The 22,284-nt window shown below is 35.9% G+C and overlaps 2 protein-coding genes across 7 annotated transcripts in view; one reads left to right on the top strand and one right to left on the bottom strand.

Moving 5' to 3' along the window:
• Window positions 1-339: 339 nt before the first annotated feature.
• On the bottom strand, window positions 340-12,178 carry tm2d1 (TM2 domain containing 1). The gene is made up of 8 exons (XM_077226380.1): window positions 12,060-12,178; window positions 10,484-10,663; window positions 9,937-10,010; window positions 8,589-8,697; window positions 8,403-8,494; window positions 5,430-5,503; window positions 2,065-2,184; window positions 340-467 (listed from the first exon to the last, which is right to left on the bottom strand). Exons 2-7 carry the CDS (start codon window positions 10,633-10,635, stop codon window positions 2,074-2,076), a joined length of 612 nt encoding a protein of 203 aa, XP_077082495.1. The 5' UTR covers window positions 10,636-10,663; window positions 12,060-12,178; the 3' UTR covers window positions 340-467; window positions 2,065-2,073.
• The window catches only part of patj (PATJ crumbs cell polarity complex component), a 124,051-nt gene continuing 105,909 nt past the window's right edge, over window positions 4,143-22,284 (top strand). For 2 of the 6 annotated variants that reach the window (XM_077226355.1, XM_077226351.1), the window contains exons 1-6: window positions 10,640-10,704; window positions 12,015-12,065; window positions 12,155-12,333; window positions 16,236-16,409; window positions 16,682-16,824; window positions 17,676-17,856. In XM_077226355.1, the coding sequence (XP_077082470.1) occupies window positions 12,044-12,065; window positions 12,155-12,333; window positions 16,236-16,409; window positions 16,682-16,824; window positions 17,676-17,856 (699 nt within the window). In that variant the 5' untranslated portion in view covers window positions 10,640-10,704; window positions 12,015-12,043. Of the gene's footprint in view, window positions 4,166-10,629; window positions 10,705-11,255; window positions 11,410-12,014; window positions 12,066-12,154; window positions 12,334-16,235; window positions 16,410-16,681; window positions 16,825-17,675; window positions 17,857-22,284 lie in introns of those variants that run through there. The other 4 variants (XR_013203339.1, XM_077226354.1, XM_077226353.1 and 1 more) reach the window with 4 other exon arrangements.

Raw genomic sequence — 22,284 nt, 5'->3', positions numbered from 1 at the left:
ATAAATAAATACATATACAAATAAAGTGCGTTTTATACCTTTTTATATCCGGTTCCAATATGGAAACCAATAAGTGGCACATCTCTACTAACAATGCAAAGTACAAAACATGTCAGCACAGAAAGTGATATTAAAACTTTATTTACAGTGTTTAAATAACATCAAAACATCACACAATGTCCAACGATGTGAAGCTAGTGTGGGCACAGAACGAAAAGAAACAAATGATGGACTACATTCCTGCAACATGACTCAAAGGAAGAGATTGATGATTGATGGGAGAGAGAGTGATAGAGCAAGGTTCCGAGCAGAGCTTGGAGGAGTGGGACCAACGCAGCTCAGCATGAGCGTAGTTTGGCATATCCATGTGTCTTTGTGTTTGGAAACGGCAAAAGGCATATCAAAAGAAAAGATGGCATTTACATAACATGATCCTGTACATTTGGTGGGACATCTTTTGGATCCACCTAAAACAGCAAAATGGAAAGTGTTAGTTCTGTTTGGGAGCAGGTCCAGGACAACACAAGCAGAAGATAAATCAGTCTCTTCCCACACAAAAGATGACACATGTGGCAGGGAACGTTTCCAATGCTGAAATGGATCAGGATCATTTTTCCTATAAGAGGAAGAACATCATTTGGGTTTCTGGATTCATTCCAGAGCTGATGTAAACATGAGAAACTATTTATAAGACTGAAACATAGAAAAACAGAAAAAAATGATTAAGTTGTTGGTTCTAGGACATTTATGGGTACAACAGCTTCACAGCTTCAGGTAGTACCCTCAATGGGACATTATTGTACCTTTTTTTGCAACTGAAAAATTCATGGAAGTACTTAAATGATTCGTATTACTACTCTAAGGTACTAAATCTAATTTTGCACCTTTTAGGGGCAGATAAGGTACTTTAAGTGTACTGCCCCAGTGACAAGCTTACATTTTTCTTCAGTGTACAAGGAGTGCATTTGATTGGACGTATTAACATGTGAGCCACACGGGATGCTTTGTCTATATCTGGGAGTAGATCATCATAATATACGTTTTTCGGTCTAGATCATCATAATCTTGGTGGTGTGGTCAAGACTAGCCCTAAATAATCTACATCTGAAGTACTTTAACTAGATCTACCTTGGGATCTTCTGGGCTGTTTTTTCTTATAGCAGTTGATCTATTGTTAGATCAACTAGTCTGGATCAGGCTGCAAGGCAATAGCAAGGATGATGGTGTGAGGTGATGGCCTGATATTTTGAAGTCAAATACAGATAAACCTGGTCAGTGACAGTTCTCCATTGAAAATGCCTCGCATTCAGTCTAGACTTGCTTCGTGAAACTGTCCTAAGGAGATAGAAGAAACACTAGGAGATGTGGCAAATGAATGATGTGGGATTGAGACCTTGTATCTTCGGAGGCTTATGCTGGAACAATGTAAACACGAGAGAGCAAGTAATGGTCTCCACATGGGTCCCATTCCACATAACACCCCTGTCTCCGCCATTACCCCTGCTGCAGCTAATGTTAACCAGAGAAACGAACTGGCAGGAAACAGAAACGGATAGGGGAAAGACACAGATATAAGTAATCGTCTAGAACACAGCCACTATTTTCTTTTGGATACGGGGATGTCTGCAAGAGCATGTGTGTGGGGTACCAGGACAAAATTCAACAGATACAGCCCTGGTGCCAGCCATAATAAGTGCAATCTCACGACCTCGTCGTGTTTTCCCAACGTCCTCTCGGCACGTTTGACATTTAATCGCTCTCTCCCTAGAGCAGGGAGCCCCTTCTTGGGAACAAGAGAGAGAGGGGTGGTGGACGGGGGCTTAGATCAAGCTGAAGGTGTCCTTGGTCTGCCAGTTTGCTTTGATACCTCATGAGGTCACTTGAGATCACCATTGACCTTGAGTCAGCGCATTATTAAGAAGTCTTTGAAGAACTTTCAAAATATGCCACTTACCCATACGCCTCTGTTCTTATCTCTCGACATTGCTGTATGACAAAGTACATAATCCTCCAGTCCAACCCTGGATGGATACATTTTTACAACTTTGGCAAATAAATCCTCACCTGATGTCTTCACGGAGAGAGCTGCGTTCTTCTGTAGGTCTCATTTGTTATCGAAAGACGGGTGAGGCGTGCCCCGTAGTAGTCCACGATGTAATCCGACCCGTCTGATGGACCCACAATCTATGCCAGAGCAAACAAAATGAGTCTCGAATGTCAGAGCGGCGTAGGGACACATACATAACAATGTAATCTTTCACCAGACAATTACATAATTCCACATTACACAATGATGAGTACCAGGTGGGCTGGTTGGGTCTATCGTCCTCCTCAGATGGCTCATGCTCATGCAATTGAATTATAAGACAGTAATGCTGAATTGGAAGCAATTTAAGTTTAACCCCAGGCAGTGCTGTAATTGAGGTTGCGTTCTGAGTCCTAGTGAGGAGGAGTGTCCCGAAGGACAGTCCCCAGATCAGAGTTTCAGCAATGAGCCTAGAGCCCAAACTGGGGCCCGTGCCAGTTCTGAGATCAGCTTCTATACGAGCAACATGCTTGGACTGACGCACAAAGACAGTGTAATGGCTTCCTGCAGGCGTGCGTGCCCAACACCTGGCTATGCCGGCTCTGCTCCGCTCCACTCTGGGACGGGATGATAATGAGAACACACATCTGGTGGAGGGAGAAAAACCCCACCAAACACAGACACTATGTTCTACCATATCAAGATTAGCGCTCATTTAGCAGTGGCCCAATACAAGCTATTTCCTCTCACAATGGTATCGGCCGAGAGTTTTCTAGATCGGTGTGGTGGTCGACTACAGTTTCTTGAATACACACATTCATCTTCTCTCATACCATTAACATTTGATCCATCAGACTCGATTGATTCCTCCACTCTAAAACCTTAAGTTTCAATGTGCCGTTATATTGCATCACCCAAACTGTGGCACGACTCGCAGGAAGGAATATTGATGAATATAAATTACAGTAACATGTTCCAGGCATTTATTTATTAGTTCTCAAAGATGCATTTCCCGAACGACACGGCTCTTAGTGAACGTAGTTTGGTGTATAAAATATGGGGTTTTAGAAAGGATCGGTGAGCGCAAATGGGGTCCCGAGGGAAGGGGATACTCTTTATCAAAAGTGTCACAATTTAAAAACGAAGAGGCACGACAGTCGACAGCTAATTGAGAATGTTAGCGTGTGACAGCTTTGGCTGCCAGAGGCACTTCTTAAAAGCATTGCTCTCCCAGGGCCTTCAATAAGACATTAAGAGAACAATAAACACTGCAGTGGCCCTGTTAATCAAAGCCGCCACGGCCATTTAAAAAAATAAAGGCTTGGTTTATTTATCCACTGCGGCTAGGAAAGAGCGGGCGTTTCTGAGGAGGAACGCAAAACAACTGAAAGAGTCATGATAAACCAGCGGGAACATGAAATTGTCAATGAATGGACAGATATTGTTTTAAAGCAGTGCGCTGCAAGCGACTAAGAATAATCAAACTAGGTACAGAGGACTTGAGGCACACAGTGTTTATGGAAGTCAGTAAATTTGAAAGAGATTGAAATGCCAGAACTTTTAAAGCTTATAAATGACAAAAAGTCTTGATAGATATCGCATTCTTCAGATAAACTACGAATAAGGTATCGTAACACGCTGTCCTGTCCTGTTGAAACATGTCGGAAAACATCAAGTCATTGTTCCCCCAGCGTTTAGTAGTTCAGACACAAAAAATTTTTGTTTTCACTAGCAGCAGGGGACGCAAACATTTCCAACATATGACGCAGCAGCCGGAGGATTTCTAAAGTACGTGTAATAATTATTCCTGGAGCCATCCTTCAACATGCATAAGAGCTTGCCATAAATATCTGTCATTGGTGGCATGTGGAAGTGGCAGCGGTGAACAAACATCTCTCTTGTATAGCTTTATTCAGTCCTGTGAGGCCTAATGAGAGTAGAGAGGGTGAGGTTAGGCCTAACAAGATGACAAATGGAGCGTCTTTTTTCTCCTGTCAGGTGTAGGGGGCCTTTAATGGAGGTTAGGGGAGTCCTGTGGGAGTGTGCGGCTTGGGACATGAGGAGGAGGAGGCGGCGAAAACAAACGACGCTCTCATTAGCTCCTTTCACAGTGCTAGTGCCACCGGAGGAGAGACACAGGTGCCACTGAATACAAACACAAGCATTCAAATACAAGTCCGTGCTGAGTCTCTGCAGTTCATTCACAGGATTGTGCGTAAAGCGCCTTCCCTGGTTACTGCTCTAATATGCTAAATGTAAGGTAGTAGTCATTTAGCAGACGCTTTTAAGCCTTGCAAATTGAAACATTCAAGCTGAAAAAGACGTGAAAGATAACTTTCGTACGCTGTGTAGAAGTTTTTCTGTGCGCAAACTTGACACGCAAAGCACACGCCCAGAAAGCTGCGTCTGACAGCACGTGACGTGAATACAGAATTGAGCTCCCTTTCACGTCTTGCACTCAAACGGACAATTTCACAAAATATGATGGCAAAATGCCCATCTTGGTGAGTATCCTAGTAAGCATAGTAGGTTACGTCTTAAGTGAACGTGAACTGTTGAGAAAGAAAATACATGCGTACAGTATCAGCGTATTGGATCTGTGCATAAAGTGACAGCATCATAATATTCCTGCTGCTGTCTTTCTTTTTAATGTTAAATCAAACAACAGACTCACTGCAAAAAAAGAGAGAAAAAAATCACTCAATGCTCGACTGAATAACTTTGTAACTTTAATAAGGATTCTATATATACGGATTATTTAATAAAGATTCTCTATATCTATATTTAATTTATACAGTGAATACTATGCAGTGTTATTTTACATTTGATTACTTTATTCAATTTCTGTACATAATCTGCCTAATGTGTATAACTACTGTTAGATCTACCTGAAACCCCTAAAAAAAATGTTTATTTAATTTGTATATTTGTTCTATTGTGTTTATTTGTGCTATTGCTTGTAGTTTGGTTATTTAATCTAATTTTCTTACAGACTGTTCACTTGACATTAATAGTATTTGAAATTTATATTTTATATTATAATGATTTATTTTCATTTTTATTCTTGATTACTAGCCTTAAATTACTAGCCAATGTCTGTAGAGGGAATGCTTTTCAAAATAAATTATATATAAATAATAAACTTATATATAAGTTTCTGTTAGAACCAACTAGATCTGACGCAACATTTACAAACCTTAAATTATTTTTTCTGCCCACAGTGAAAGCAAAATACAGTGTGAAAATCACAGCCAATAAAAACAAAAACCCTGATACCTATTAAATTAGGTATAAGTAACCAAAAATAAAATAATAAAAATGGATCAACTTGCACCAAAAAGAATGCAGAAGGTAAAGTAAACAAGTATAAATGGGCAAAAACCTGGAAATTAAAGTCTCTTACCTGCATGGATATCAACATGAAGTCCACTAAGCTTCCAATTCCACAGAACCCCACAGTGCAGAATTTCAGCAGGCCTGGGAATAAACAAAGAGTGATCCACACGTTAACCAAGAACATACTGAAAAGCTTCCCATCATAACCACTTAGTGTCCAAAAACACTTTCTCTCTGGCTTCTCTATATGACCACAAAGAAAAACAATTTTGAGGGCAAAGCTATTTAACGTTCACCTAAGAAAATGTTTTTATTATTTTTTATTCTTGCATTAGTGCCGGCTGTTTTGGACATTTTTAAGCCACTGTGCAAGGCTGTAAGGTCAAATTATAATAATCAGCCATAGAACTGAATTTTGTGCATTAAAGACTCACCTGAGCCAAGTTAAAATGTATAATGCCCACACATAATTGCCACAAAATAAACAATTTTAGTTTAAATTTAAGTAGTACTTTGGATGTCCATTGATTGATCATTTGAAACACCACCAGGAGCCCATGAGATCTGCAGTCAATTAAAAAAAACCTTCAATCCTGCGATTCAAACATAATTGCTGCTAATCATCCCTAATATTACTTATAATTGGTCATTGAGGGGTTTAGCCATGTTGATTCCAGGACGGCTATCAAAAAAGCCACCTGCAGAATGTCTTCTCAACAAGTCCAGGCCTTCCTTTGAGCCACACCTGGTCTGGACTGACCCCAGAGCTGCTGGGCTATTACGCACTCAATGAACAAGACTATACAACTGACTCCAGCGCGGTGTGAGTCTGCCTTTCACAAACTCCTGCGCTCCTCGCACAAAGAAGCCAGGAACAAGGGGGACCTTCAAAAGCCCAGGGCCTTTTGTCCTAACGCAGGTGCTTAATTGATCAGGAAGTCCTTAAAACGTGGATAAAGGCAGAAAGACGGAGCTTCCCGCTGTATCCCGCCTAACCTTGGGATTTAGATGTGCGACTTGAACTCATCTGCATGCGATGACAATAATTGCACCATGGGATAGATAGAGGAACACCATGAGATCTGATGGCAAAGAGAACTGTTTTAGTTAATTAGCTGTCGCATGCAGATTCGTTTTGTTAAAACAGTTGGTATCGAAAGAAAAAGAAAGAGCAAAGTGCTCAAAAAAGGGTCACAGATGGTTTTTTCACATGTTCTGAAAAGCAGAACATGCAAGGACTGATAATGTTGAACCCACATGTGAACAGCATGTACCTTTTATTAAAATCCAAACCTGTTTCATGACATCAATGCTGATTTTTGTCTCAGGAGTTTATTTTCAAAATAGGTGTAGATATGTTGGGGATATTGTGGTCAAAGGGAAAGGTCTAGAGTTCTTTGGCAGAAAGGCCAAAAACACTTTAACCACCAGTTTTTGATCAAAATCAAAACTTTAAACAGACATTTTGTGGCCTAATCCGTGTGTGATGGAGGGACTCCCACAAAATTGGTTAAAATCCAGGTCACATGTCTATGGAAGCTTGTTTCCGCCATTGAATATTAAAATATATTTAAAAAAAAAGATAATTGCAAATTTTTATTTCACAATTCTGACTTTTTTTCTCTCATAATTGCAAGAAATAAAGTCATAAATTGCAAGATTATAAACCCACAATTCTGACATCTTTTCTGAGAATTGTGAGATATAAACTCGCATTTGTGAGCTATAAAGTCCAATTCTGAGGAAAAATAAAGAATTTTTTTCTCAGAATCTTGCAATTCTGACTATACCTCACAACTGCGACTTTACATCACACAATTCTGATGTAAACTCTCAATTGCAAGAAAAAAAGTCAGAATTGAGAGATAAAGTCTTGTAATCTTTAACTAAAACTATTAAAACATTTTTGTTAACTGAAATAAAATTGAATATAAATAAACAAAAATGAGAAGTTTGCCTTGGCGAATAACTGAAATAAGTACTAAAATTGCTAAGTAAAATAAAAATTAACACTAAACACTAATCAAAATCACAAAACATACAAAAAATACAAAAAATGCAAAACAAGTAAACTAAAATGAAAATTAAAACTGAAAATATAAAAGCTAATTTAAAATATTAATAAAAACTATAATAGTATACTGTATAAATAATCCTAAAATAACACTGAAACAGATTACTTTTTTAATGAATTTTGAAGAAATACTTTGTGAAATAAGTGCTAACTGAAAGTCTGTAATTATTTCTACATCTTATTTGCTATCATTAAACTGTGTAAAAAAAAAAAGTATAATTCAAGATTATATCTGCCACCCTAGTCTATAGATTTCATTACCAGGATGGCCTTTAAAAATAAACACATATTAGTCGACCACTAATCTGTAATCATATTGGCTACTGGCTATAAATACCATCTTCCTACTATTATCGGTATCAAATCAGATTTCCATGTCAGTGCTGACCATGTCTATATCTGCCTCTTCAAATCAGTATTAGTGCAAGAAAAAGATCAGGATCGGTGCATGAAAATCAGTCCGTGTTATTCTCACTCAGAGAACATCTGGCGAAAAGGTGTGTCCTTGGAAAGGAGGCAAGAGATGATGTCAACAGTCTGTTCTGAAGGTCCCATGTGTTACAGCGCAACACGCACAAGATATTTTCATGTAGGTTTGTGCCAGATAATGGCTTCAAAAAGAATAACTGCAGAATAATAGAAAAAATATTGGGCTGACAGTCACTCCTCCTTATGCTTTGCTGGATAACAGGTGACCCAGGGGAAAGCACGATATTATTAATAAACAATACAGATATAAATCATTTTGAGATTGTTACTGATACAGAACAGATCAAAGATATATGCTCTGCTGCACACTCCTATTTTCATGAGTTACTGAAGGGTAAATGGGTGCCAAAAAGAGGTGATTTCGGGGCAACGGCACACAGCCAAAGAGAGAAAAATGCAATGTTGGATCCACAGCCTAGTGACCTACACATTTAGCCGAGTTTGATTTAGTCAACAGTAAAGACGGTAGTTTCTTACCTAAGGCCGGGTATCCCAAGTAGAACCGATCCGCCCCAATCCATCCCAGGAAGAGTGACAGAGCAACAGCCACTTTGTATGAGTAACCACTCCTAATGCAAGACAAAAAAAAAGGATATTAACAGATTATTTATGTAAATTCATTCTTAATGTAAGGCCATGTCATGAAGGTAAAGTTTGACTTACACATTTCGACATGGGACGCTTTTGTTGAACCCAACCTCTTCACCGCTGAATTTGAACTGTGTTCCATTTGACAGCCGACAGCTGATGTTTGGAGCAGGAAGGCATTCCACTGAAATGACAACACAGCCTTAGATTCCTCATTTAATATATCACAAGTCATAACTGGTATCAGGCATATTCTGCCAATTACAGAGCCATTTATTTTTTATAATAATACTACTATATATAGTATAGTATAGTATAGTATAGTATTTAATAATATAAGTTATTTATAATACATTATTTTATACAATTATATCATTTTAATATATTATTTATAAAATGCTATATATATATATATATATATATATATATATATATTAAACACTTTGCTTTGTAATACTATATATATTACGTTATGTAATTATATAATATTCATAAAATATTATTTATCAAATATTTATTTACATCCAATATACATATACTAACACACATACCATTATGCATTACATATATAAAAAATATTAAAATCAAATGTTTATATTATCTTTATACATATTATACTCTACACTGTTATATACAGTATATTAATATATCATGTGTTACAATCAATTATGAATAATAAATATTTCATATTATACATTACATATAATGCATAGAATAGTAAAAATAAAATATTTATTATACATTATTTAATATTTGTTTACATACTATATTTTACTATATTTATACTCTACACTGTTATATATATTGTGGTTATAATTTTGGTTTTATGGAGTTGATCAAGTTATCAACCTGTACTAGAAAGTGTGATCAGATATGGTTTGTCCACTTGGTATGGTGATCTTTCTGTAAAATCAAAATCAAAGATACTATATATTGTTCGAACTTCGATAAAAATGATTGGACTAAAAGACTATCCTAGTATTCAGACTCTGTATGAGCAAGGCACACTGAATTAGGCTAAAAGGATTTTAACGGACCCATTTCATGTACTCTACCCCTCTAACCGTCTGGAAGAGGGTACAGAACTTTCCGTTATAAACGGAACAGGTAAAAAAAAATATTTTGTACCGGTATCAAATTAGACTGTTGAACATGAATTAGTGAAATCTATTTGTTTTTATGTGTATGGTGTGTATGAATATTTTGTGAAATTTAATGTATCAGGTTTTTGCGAAATGCTGGCTATAAAGTCAATTACAAATTTCCCTATCAGTGACAATAAAGTATATTTCATTTAATCTACATGTATATATAGATTATGCATAATTTATTATGCATAATTTATTGTAATATATATATTTCATTATAATATGTCGAAGAACGTAGAAGCATTTTAAAAAGTGAAACATAAAAGCAGACCCACCCCAGGCCAACCGGTCCTTGCAGTTTTCTGGCTCTTGAGTTGCATCATCTATTTTGGGTTCTTTACACAGATACCTAAGCACTGTTAAGGTGGAATCAAATGGTATTTAAATCTAATTCAATTCACCTTTATCTATAGTGCTCTGCACAATACAGATTATTTAAAAACAGCTTCACAGTAATAAACATGAAAATGGCAATCAATGATCGAATATGAGTGACATGAGCCATCATAGACAGGGCGACCATGATCATGTCGTTCATGTCCGTTTAACATATATTGAGAAAAAAAACAAAATCTGAAATATTTAAAAAGGTCTGAACAGAGCAAACAGATAAATGAAATGTAGGTCATATATTGATCTATATCACTCTAAACACTATTAAATCACAGATCTAAACACCAAATCGTAATAATTGTACCGTAATTATGTAAAATAATTATTTATATGTAAAATTAGCACATATGTTTTGAACAACCATCAATTGCAGCCACAATGCTAGCCAGCAGGCTAACGTTACTAATTCAACGATCCTAATATATTAACGATATTTTGAAAGGATATTGTCCCAGCTGCAGTTTATCACAGTTGTCCACATCACTCCCCAGGCCGTGGATGACAGTCAGGCAGAAGGTAAAGATGATCAGCAGCCGTGTTGATGAACGAAAGCGCATTAAACTCCTCCAGTGTAACGCCATGTTGAACGGTCACGTGACTGCTGGGGCTCTTAAAGAAACAGTGCACAGGATTCGCCGCGCACATAGCACGTAAGTCTCTCAGAATTCTCTTATTTAACGCCTTTAACTTCATACATATACTTAGTAAAGCCGGATTGGTCTATATAGCAAGTTTGCACGCAAAACCAAGTATCGGTTAAACTTATTCACGGTGTTTAATGCTGATAATCAACTTTTTAACCAGCTAACTACGCTAGCCTGTGTCACAATAATGGGGGTTTGTATTGGGAAGCAGGAGCATGTTTGTGTATGATGTTGTATGTCATTATTTTCAAGTTATGGTTAATAATTTAAAATAAAGCACTTTTCGATTGATATAATTATTCTTTAACATATTATCTACACTGTCAAGAAGTTTTCAGCACTGATTTCAGTGATGCCTCAGTGTTTTAGGCGTATGCACCTGTTTGATTCCGTTTATATAATTTATATATGACATCATATAAATATTGATTTAATTAGAGAGTAGACATATAAACACATCTTTACCCTTTAGTTACATAATGGTTTCATTCTTATCTTGTGTTTAACTTAAAGAAAGTTCACTGAAACTTGAATGATCACGCACTTCCTGGTTTCAGGTGAGGCTCGCGCAGGTGTAAACACGCACGAACAGACAAAACAGCCCTAAATAACACTCGAAATGCTGGATTGTGTTTTATGAGAGAGTCTAAGTCGACAGAGATTTAAGTGAACCTCAAGAGCAAGTATATATGGACATTGTAGGTAAGTAAGGTAAATACTCTCACTTTTGCTTTGATGGCTGGTCACGTGAATAGAAACCTCCGTCTGATAGTATAAAGGATATTTTTATAGGTTAAGATGCCTTGATTTATCTTTGATCATATGAAAATAAACACATATCAGCATACATTTTCAACGAGAACCATTCCAGGGTTCCCACTGTTAATCAAAGTGAAAAATATGAAAATCAACATTTAAAATAAATAAAATTCATGTTTTAGCTATGCTAAATTATTTATGCACACACACTAGTCCTCTAAAATCGATTAATGACGATTAATCGCATCTGACAAAAAATGTTTGTGTGTGTATATATATATATATATTCCACATACACACGCACAAATATACAGTATATCTTTGTTAGATGCGATTTCTTGTTATTAATATATTTGACTGCACTAATATTTATGTATATGTATAAAAATAACATCTACATAACAAATTTGATAATTTACAGTTTGATCAGTTAAATTATGTACTCATCCATTAAATTATGATTATGATCATTATTATATTTGTGCAAGGACATAGACATTTAAGATAAAACTGAAGCTCAAAAATGTACAAATATCCATTTTCATCCACTTTCACAGATCTGCACTGAATAATCAAGAGAGCGACAATGTATGAGAACTTACCGACAGGTATCAGTAACTGTAATTTTCATCCATGCAAGCACGTTCTGTTTAATCCTTCTTTGCATGGTTAATATCTTGACTGTGTGTGTTCTCAGTGTCTGCTTCCGAGCGGCAGCAGGTGCTCCAGGCCTTAGAAAGGCTGCAGTCCAAGCTGGTGCAGAGAGAAGAGTGGACCCACAGCGACAGGCTCGGCACGCTGAAGGAAGCCCTGCAGAGCCCTCTGTTCGGCCACATCCTCACCTTGCAACACTCCGTCAAACAGCTGAAAGACCAGGTCAGACTTGCACAACATACATTAGCGCATAAACCTTCAAAGACACTCCTACAGTGAGCTCCAAGGCCACAAACTACTTGTATATTTGTGTCTGTATATTTGCCGTTTAAAAGAACTGCTGTCAAGATTTCAGTGGTGTAAAGTATTTGTGTAAGGCCCTGTCCCAAATGGAGCCCTAAGCCCTTGTGATCTTCCTCAGAGTCCGCACTTTCGTAACGCAATGCCGCTTTGATGGTGGGGTAGAAGTCTGCAGAGCTCGCGGGCTTTTGGGCTTTGCAAAAGTGTGCATCAAGGGCACATATCGGCCGCAAATGGGACACCTTACATACCGCAAGTGCACATGGAGTGTACCAATTGAGACTGGGTGGAATTAGTAACTGTACATAAGTATCTTTTAGGCTACTTTGTAGTTTTACGGAGTATCAAAGATATTAGCAACTCTTTGACTACATTTTTGAATAAGTATGTACTCTTTACTCCAATACATTTATAATGAGTAATGCGATTAAGTACATTTTACATGGTATTTTTTCTGCAGCAGTTTATTTCTGCTTCAAAACAAGCACTATCTACAGGGCATTGAAGGTACTATATCTTGTGCGTTTTGCCCTTACCCAAACTTGTCAACAAGGCTACTTTGCGAATGTGAGTGCATTAGCAGGTTGTTGTGAATCACAGGCGTTTCATATATGAGATGAGGACATGAGAGTTTACCTTTCAGACACAAAATTTATGGGAGGAGAGTATGTAAATAAATCATGCATCGTGATTTACTAAGGTTTTGCGATAGTCAATTTACAGCTATTTGTACCATTATTTAACGCTAAAAAAGAATGTCTTCACTCATTTTAAGCTTGACATGCTTTGATAGTTGCTGTAGAAGGCACCGCAGAGGACCACTCGTTTTTTCCACTCGTGTTTATTTAGGGGCCTTTTACACGACTACGTTTCCAGTCCTGTCAATTTACACCACAAACTTTTAAAAGTGTGTTTCAAAGTGAAGTTTTTTGAAAAATATACTGTTATCGTCTCTGTAAAAACTACAAAAACGTGAATTCGTGAAAATGGTGACGTCATGTGTATTACGTGTTCTGTCTATAGACCCCTTTTGCACCGACGTCACAATTACGTCACGGCGTTAGCTGGAGGCAAAACTAAGTGAAAAATAGAGACGGCCAATACAAACCAGCACAGATTCGGCTACATAATAAGGATCTTAAATTATTATTATTTTTATTAAATGTCATCTTGTTGTGTTTCTGGGTGCAAGAATCACCTACAGAATCCAATTTGAAATTTTAACGCATAATGTTTTCTAAATTATTGTGATTATTTGTGAATCATCTATTGTATACATTGTTGTGATTGATCGTGATAGACTTTTTGAAGAACCTGGTAAGAAAGAATAATCAAATACGTAGTTAATTAATATAATTTTAATACATAAAAAATATTTTTATTTCTAGAAAATATTCACATCATTAAAATGTACATTGTCGTCTTCTGGCCTTGGCGCTGGGCAGGACCGCCCAATGTAACGTTGCCACAATTCAAGACCATTCATCACATAGTTATAGGCATCTGAAGATTTATATGCCCTCAGTTTGTCGCTCGGTTTCTCTATCAGGTGTAGAACGCAGGCCACTCGTTAATCCTGTCAGATCGTCCATCCATTGAGTGAGCATGTACGGGTCGGCCAATCTGGTTCCGTCCGTTAAAATTAACTTTTGCAAATAACAATCGCGGTCCTGGACAGTGAGTGACCTTGTACATTAACATAAAATCTGATTTTCTCCCATCATTGTTAAAAAACATGCTAACAAAACTTGCAAACTAGCGTTAGTGAAGCGGCCAGAGGGATCGTTCTGCCTCCACCTAAGCTCCGCCCACATAAAAACGTCATCATGTTGACCAACTGAAAAGGGGTCTATAGGCGCATGTTTCATTATAAAGTGACATCGCCAACTACTGGCCTGGTTGCAGAATACAGCATCTCAGTTGTTTTCGCGGAAACGTGTGAACTATGATCGTTTTGACAATGTTGTCGTCTGTACGGGAAACTTCAAAAACGCAAAGGACTTGCTACTAGATGTTTTCTGAACATATCATTAGTATCAAACCACATTATTTTTAATTTGCTGTGCCTGTATTAGTAATCACTTTCACCTGATTATAAACGGCTCTGTTTGTTTGTGACCCTGCGCTATTTTGCGCTGCTCTTGGTAGATTCTGTTGGTCAATTATGGAAATAAAGCTGCTGTGTCTTTGTTCTTTTCATTTTACGCATCAGTAATATTGATAAAAAAGTTAATGCATTACTTATGTTTCAGTTCATTAAAATTGTAAAGAATCTCCAAGATCAGATAAAATAATGTGTATTCATGGTGCCAAATCAGGCTAGATATCACATTATTGATTTAGACTCAAATAACTTTTACAAACAAACGTTTATTTTGCATCCATCCTAGAGTGCAGGCCGGTGACCATGTGTTTCTTTACCGCATACTCGGCACTCTGAAAGTCCCTCGTCCCTATTTGTATTCAGTCTGCGTTTTTATTGACACAAGAAACCTCTTTACAATAAACAATCCGCACACCAAATTAAGATAATGGCAATAACGGAAGCTCGCCTTCATATTCTAAGTGCTGGGAAGGTCAGACGTGCGCCTATGAATGCGTCAGGTGAAAAACCTATCAAGTATGTCGAGGCGGGCAACAGTCGGAGTTTCTATCAAGCCTTAATATCCACTGTCTCAGTTTGAGTAACTGCCTTGTCGGAGATGTATCGATGAAATAGGCTGGAACCTGCTCTGTCAGCCCAGACTAAATAAGCACAAGACTGATAAGTTCCCACAGTAAGAGTCTAAAGGTCATTAATACATTACCTGTTGGGGACTAGAGAATACTGCAGAGGAATCTATTGATTTTTTTCCACCTTTTATTTTTTCTTTCCTTTCCTCTGCCTGTAGGACATGGTTGCTCCTCTGCGGGGTTGTTATCTTTGGGATGAACAGTAATATATATATATATATATATTTGAAACATTTAAGTATTTATTACAACTCATCCATTAATAATAAAATAATAATAATAATTATTAATAGTACATGGACATTTAATTGTGCCTGCTTATGAATTTGTTTGAAATATATTTTTATAATAATAATACAAATGAAATTTTTGCTATTAATATTATGTTTGCATTATTTTATTATTAGTAGTATTTTTCAAATGTATTTCAAACAAATGGTTCATTCTTTATCTTTTTCTATTTTCTTCCCCTTTCTTTCTTACTTTTTCTCTCTCTCTTTCTTTCTTTTTTCTTTCTTTCTTTTTCTCTTTCTTTCTTTTTTCTTTCTTTCCTTCTTTCTTTCTTTCTTTTTCTCTTTCTTTCTTTTTTCTTTCTTTCCTTCTTTCTTTCTTTCTTTTTCTCTTTCTTTCTTTTTTCTTTCTTTCCTTCTTTCTTTCTTTCTTTTTCTCTTTCTTTCTTTTTTCTTTCTTTCCTTCTTTCTTTCTTTTTTCTCTTTCTTTCTTTTTTTCTTTCTTTCTCCGCTAAACAGACGTTTTGAAACAAATTCATAAATGGGCAAAATTTATATTTGTCTACATAACTATATTTACATTATTATTTTATTATCGGTATTAGTGGTAGTATTTTTTAAATATATTTCAAACAAATTCGTTAATGGGAACAATTGATTTTAAAAATTATTATTCTAATTAAAAAAAGCACACATTTTTAAATTTGATTTGTTTTATTATTATTATTAATAATGGACAATAATAACACTTAATGGATAACAATATCACTTGGAAATATTTGTGGAAATATTATTATTATTATATTTATGCAATTCCTTTTCCATATATCTTTGGAACTGACTGTCGGCTCTGCTTTGCAGTTAAACAGCTTGCCTCCGGACACATGCAGTGAGTTCAGTTTCTCCCGAAAGGGGCAGCTGATCGTCAGTGCCAGCCGTCCGACCAGTAGCCTGGGATCCGTGGTGTCCAATGGAACAGCTTCAACTAACGCATCTTCTGTGCAGCTACAGAGATGGATGCAGGCGGCAGCAAAGGTGGACATGCAGCAGCGATATCTTTTGTGTCATTTTTCTCTGCATAAACATTGTTTTTGTTGAAAATGCACTGCTTCTAAAATCAAGTACTTCCCTATTCTATAGTATGCGTAAAACCGTATGACAAAAGAGTACTATGTGCGAATAGATAGTATTTGAAAAACAGTAGGCGAAAAGTCCCCAGATGACATACTATTTCTGCTCAGATTCTGCCGGTTAGCATGGATGGTGCATTCTCATCTGTATTAATTTGGTCTCTGTGTTCTTTAAAGCAGGGCCGGAGGACGGAGCTCATAAGCCTTCAGAAGCCGTTATCTGGAGGTCTGGGTTTCAGTGTGGTGGGCCTGAGACCAGAGGGGGTGGGCGGCCATGGTGTGTTCGTCAGACAGGTGCAACCAGGGAGTGTCGCAGACAGGTGAGACCTCTCTGCTTTATTCATAAATCATATTTTCTTCAAATATCTGTTATGTTGTTTTAGATCTTTTTCTTTTTGCCTCCTCCTTTTTGCAATTGCAATGAGTTGTTTTGATATTGTATTGTGAGGCTCAGCAATTTATTCTTCCTTATGCTTCTTAAAATCTGCTTGATTAGAAGGCAAAGATGCATGCATTGATGCATAAATTGTGCCTAATATATATTTTGCCTAATTATGAATTAGCATTATAATAATACATGTATTTATTTACTTATTTTAATTTAGATTATATGAATTATAATAAGATTGATGAATTGATTGACTGGATTAATTGGATGATGGATAAAATAATAACATACTTTTTACTTCATGGCATAAGTTAGATAATGGATGATGATAATAATGATAATACTCCTATTGATGTAATTGGTATTTATTAAGTTTTAATAAATTAAATAGAAAATAATAACAGTATGGATAATAATAATAATAATAACAATTATGATAATAAAAATAATATTAATCATCGTCATCATTAAAACTTTTTAAATTAGCTAATGAATAACAATAATAATTTTATTTTGCGGGATGAGTTGGATAATGGATGAAAATAATATTTAAAAAAAGTATAATAATAATAATTTACTTTTATTAATATGATAATAATAATAATAATAATACAAGTTATAACAAAATAATAATAATAATCATCATCATCTAAAATATTTATTTATTTACTGGATGAATTGGTTAATGCAAAATAATAAATGAAGTAGTAATTGTGTGTTTTTTTTATTATTATCACTGGTATTTTGACTGGCAAGTTAAACTGTGATAATTCTTGTCTCCAGGGATGGAAGATTGCAGGAGAACGATCAGATTCTTGCGATTAACGGGATTCCTCTGGATCAGAGCGTGACACAGCAGCAGGCCATCGCTCTCCTCCAGCAACAGAGAGACCGTGTGGAGCTGCTGGTGGCCAGAGACGCTGCGGCCAAACCCCTTCTCTCCACATCTGGACCCGTTCAGACGGTACGGCTGTTTCTAGTTGTCCACATAGTTAACTTTAACTAGTATCTCTCATAGTTCTTCAGCGGTTGTGGAAGCAACTTTCAAATTAGCTTGCCAAATTTCTAATCATATATGGCACTTGTTGTCAAATATGTCATCAAATTTACATTTACATTTACTTGACGCTTTTATCCAAAGCGAATTACAATTGCTATATATGTCAGAGGTCGCACGCCTCTGGAGCAACTAGGGGTTAAGTGTCTTGCTCAGGGACACATTGGTGCCATTGGTTCTCTCATGACTAAACATCATGGTGTCAAACCGTCACCATATTTGATTAAAAAACTTTGTGGCCTGTGATCACTTCAGACTATCAATAACTTGGAAAAACTTCAGCATTTGTGCTTGAAACGACGAGAGAGAGAGTAAACAAAAACTTTATTGGGAGAGCTACTTTTACTTAGAAACAAGTATTAGCAGTAAATCATTTCGTTTCTTTTGGCGATTTTCAAAAGCATTCATGAGGTGCAGATGTCATTTTTGGCTTTAGCATGGTTTTCATGTCACCTATTTAAGAAGCCCAATATTTCCTGAGGCCTTAGTTTATATTGGTAATGGTTTAATTTCGACCAGTTGCACTAACATATACAGATTATCAAATCCAGCGACAGAATGTAAAACAAATTGCTTAAGCATTTTGATTTAACCTGCCTGAGGTATAAACAGCAATTCAGCCTAAGCTAAGAGCCTATTTATTTGTCCTGTTCCCATTATTACAATGTGATCCTCAGGAAAATAAAGCCCTTAAAACATCCTGTTATAACCGGAGCGTCTCTAAACCAAAGACAGAAGAATAACGAACTGCATAAACTTTCTCGGGTTCATCCGAAAATACCTTTCTATCCTTGAAAGGAATAAACTGGGAAGAGGAGAAAATGAGGCTGAAAAAGACCAACAGCCAGTAGATGAACTGCATTAACCTAAGCCTTCAACAATAAACACAACGCTTCCCTCTCGTCTACTTTAATTAAGTACCTCAAACTTCTCAAATTAACGGCGAATGCACATAAAGCGAGTTCCTCTTGCTGGAAAAATCACATTAGTTTTGATTTGGTCTTTGCGTTGAAAGCCAGGTTGTGTATTTCTGCTCTGTCGATACTTATTTTTTTCAATTTGAAATGTTTAATATAATTTAAGGCCATGTCCTGCATATCGAAACCAGACTTTGGTTTAATTCATGTGCCGTTTCACTCTGGATTGTGTTTAATGGAGCAAAAGTCTGGTTTTCATCTGTCACCAGATGTCAACAAGTAGTCTGTGTCGCTGAACTTGTTTATAAATCAGATTGAATGTCTGTTTGCTGTTTGTTGCGATAAAAATAAAATAGGCTTTATCACAAACATGACTCGACATCGTAAAGGCAGAAGGCAATGGAGGTTACAGGAAGCATTGCCAAGATGTGATATTGTTGATTTTGTTGGTTACATTTTTTATTTTTTTCCCTTTTGGGTGAATGTCCAGGTAATGCTTCAACTCAAATTCAAAAAGTTTTTCTTAAAGGAAACAAACCACAATTTTTTCATAATAATAATTATGTATATATTATTTAACATTTTACATTTATATATTTATTTTTATTTATTAATAATAGCGATTGATTCATTATCATAGTCATTATCATAGTCACTTCAAATGTATTTATATAATTTATACATATTCATAGTATTATACACATTTAATTTACACTCATTTAAATGTTATTGCAGCTTTTTTAAACTAATAATATTTAAATAAATATATTTGTTTTTATATTTAAATAACAAATTAATTGTATTTATTATTTATCTATATTAATATACATTTTGAAGTGTGAATTATTGTGATTTTATGATTAATTAATTCTCATACAGTCTTATGTTAATCATTTAAGATTTTGAATCAACTGTTAGTCCTAATCCGAATTTGTTTTCCCACGTTTAAATTGATGCTGTTTAAAACTAAGTTTTTTATTTCAGTTTTGTAATATAATATTTAAACAAAATATATTTACGATTTTGTTATTTATATATAAATAAATATAATTTTACGAATACGTATATATATATGTGTGTGTGTGTGTGTGTATATGTGTATATATATATACACACACACACACACACACACACACAAATATATATATATATCCGCTGACAATTAATTAATTCACAATTCTAATAGTCTATTTTATATATATATATATATATATATATATATATATTTAAAAAAATTCACTTGATTATTGTAATTAATGGCAAAATGAATGTTTGTAAGTGTAAACTGATGTTTCCTACTGACACACTACAGCAAAAGATATAAGTAACTGGCTTCAAACCATTTTTTTTGGTGAAAATACTAACTTGCCTAAAACTTTTACACATTACTGTTTATATACAGTTTATTATATATTACAAAAAATGTTTAAGGTGACTTGGACATTTTCGTGAGATTCACTCTTTTGTACAATGTAAACCAATGGTAAGTAAAACTCCAAATGTGTATTTTCTTACTACGTTTAAATACCTGTCAATCTGAAAATTGGGTATTGCTAATGTCAATCATCATATGTCGGCTTAAAAGTTTAGCAATGAAGACGTCACTCTGAAAGCATGTATTATGTCCTCTCGCTAACCCCGTATTCAAACAGACCCCCACCTTCCTTTCCATTTCAATCTATTCTCTTATCGTTTAAAGCTGAGAAAATATTTATCTGTTTAAGATTGCTCAGACCCCAAGGGACCACTGCTCCGTTCCTTAAATGGAGGAGAGAAGGAGCAAATGAAGCAGAGGTATATTTTTCCTCACTTCCCCTACCCTTCTTTCTCTCTGTAGACACAGACATCCGAAGGCCTTGAAAATATCTTGAATCCTAATTTTACTCCATTGGAAAGTTTCATTTAGGCAAGAGTTGTGATACAGTGCTCTGAGATTCCCACTCCTGGAGGAATAACATCCATGCCTTTTCCGAACGGAAATGTTTTCCGGCTTTCTCATCACTAACGTATAGATGTTTATGTAAGCTTTGGCCTAAAGGAAATACGACTGTTTATGGAAAGAAATGTAGCTGTATTTCTTATGTTTGGTACATCAATGGGGAACATATTCAAATTTGCTGTTTTAATTCTGCAACAGATTTACTATATGATTATCCGGTCTGTTCTAGGGACTAGATAACTCAAAGTAGTAATTTAAAGGGATAGTTCATCCAAAAATGTAAATTCTGTCATCATTTACTCACCCTCAAGTTGTTCCAAACTTGTATGAGTTTCTTTCTTCTGTTGAACACAAAAGAAGGTATTTTGAAGAATGCTGGTAACCAGACAGTTGACGGTAGCCATTGACTTTCACAAATTTTTTTCCTACTGTGGAAGTCAATGGCTACCGTCAACTGTCTGGTTTCATACAGGGTTGGAACAATTTAAGGGTGAGTAAATGATGACTGAATTTTCAGTAACTACTAACCGAACTAACCCTTTAAGTTGCATAAATGCAAGACATTTAATCATGAATGTCTGGTCATGGACATTCATTGGTCAGAAAGGGTTGAAAACATACTATTTGCCCCAAAAAAGGTGTATACCCATTTTCAACTTTATTGATCGTACGGCTAACATATATGTTATGTAAGCTTCTGCCTGAAGGAAATACGGCTGTTTGTTTTAGCTGTATTTTCTTATGTTTGGGTCATCAGTGTGGAATCAGTTTGTCGTCGGTTAGGAACCTGGGTGTGCTCTTTGATACCAATCTTTTATTTGAAAGGCGAGTATCGTTTCTAGTATCTGTAAAACCGCATTCTTCCATTTTAAAAATATATCTAAATTACGACATATGCTTTCAATGTCAAATTTGGAACAATTAGTTAATGCGGTCATGACATCAAGGCTAGATTATTGTAATGCTCTTATGGGTGGTTGAGTTCTTACCAGAACCAGGAAGTATGACCATATTAGCCCGGTTCTGTCAACACTGCACTGGCTCCCTATTAAACATTGTATACATTTTAAAATATTGCTAATTATTTAGAAAGCACTAAATGGTTTAGCTCCCCAGTACTTGAGCGAGCTGTTAACGCATTCTTGTCCTTCATGTCTATTGCGATCTCAAAATTCTGGCCAGTTGATAATACCTAAAATATCGAAATCGACTTCTGCCGGTATATACTTTTCCTATTTAGCACCAAAACTTTGGAACATTCTTCCTAACATTATCTGGGAAGCAGACACACTTTGTCAGTTTAGATTGTCAGTTTAAATCCGTTATCGCGGATTTGCATTGTTGAGGTTTGCGCGGAGATGATAACGTTTTAAAAAGAATTTCAATGCTTGCACCTTGAAACCTGTTTCAAGGTTTGCGTTCTCAAGCCGCCAGGCACTGTTGTTGTGCGGATGAGCGTGCTGGAGCGCGTTAAGGGTT

Source organism: Siphateles boraxobius, unplaced genomic scaffold (genome assembly GCF_051911475.1).
Source record: "Siphateles boraxobius isolate OS27281-9 unplaced genomic scaffold, OSU_SipBor_1 13, whole genome shotgun sequence".
NCBI lineage: Eukaryota > Metazoa > Chordata > Actinopteri > Cypriniformes > Leuciscidae > Siphateles > Siphateles boraxobius.
This window is presented reverse-complemented; position numbering and strand designations above follow the sequence as displayed.

Bases quoted from the DNA above. Each gene is read 5' to 3' on its own strand.
- tm2d1 (XM_077226380.1), bottom strand. From the start codon at position 10,635: ATGGCGTTACACTGGAGGAGTTTAATGCGCTTTCGTTCATCAACACGG. The intron at 8,698-9,936 runs GTGGGTCTGCTT...TTGTCATTTCAG, and splicing joins CAAGGACCGGTTGGCCTGGG to TGGAATGCCTTCCTGCTCCA. The intron at 8,495-8,588 runs GTAAGTCAAACT...GTCTTGCATTAG, and splicing joins AGCGTCCCATGTCGAAATGT to GAGTGGTTACTCATACAAAG.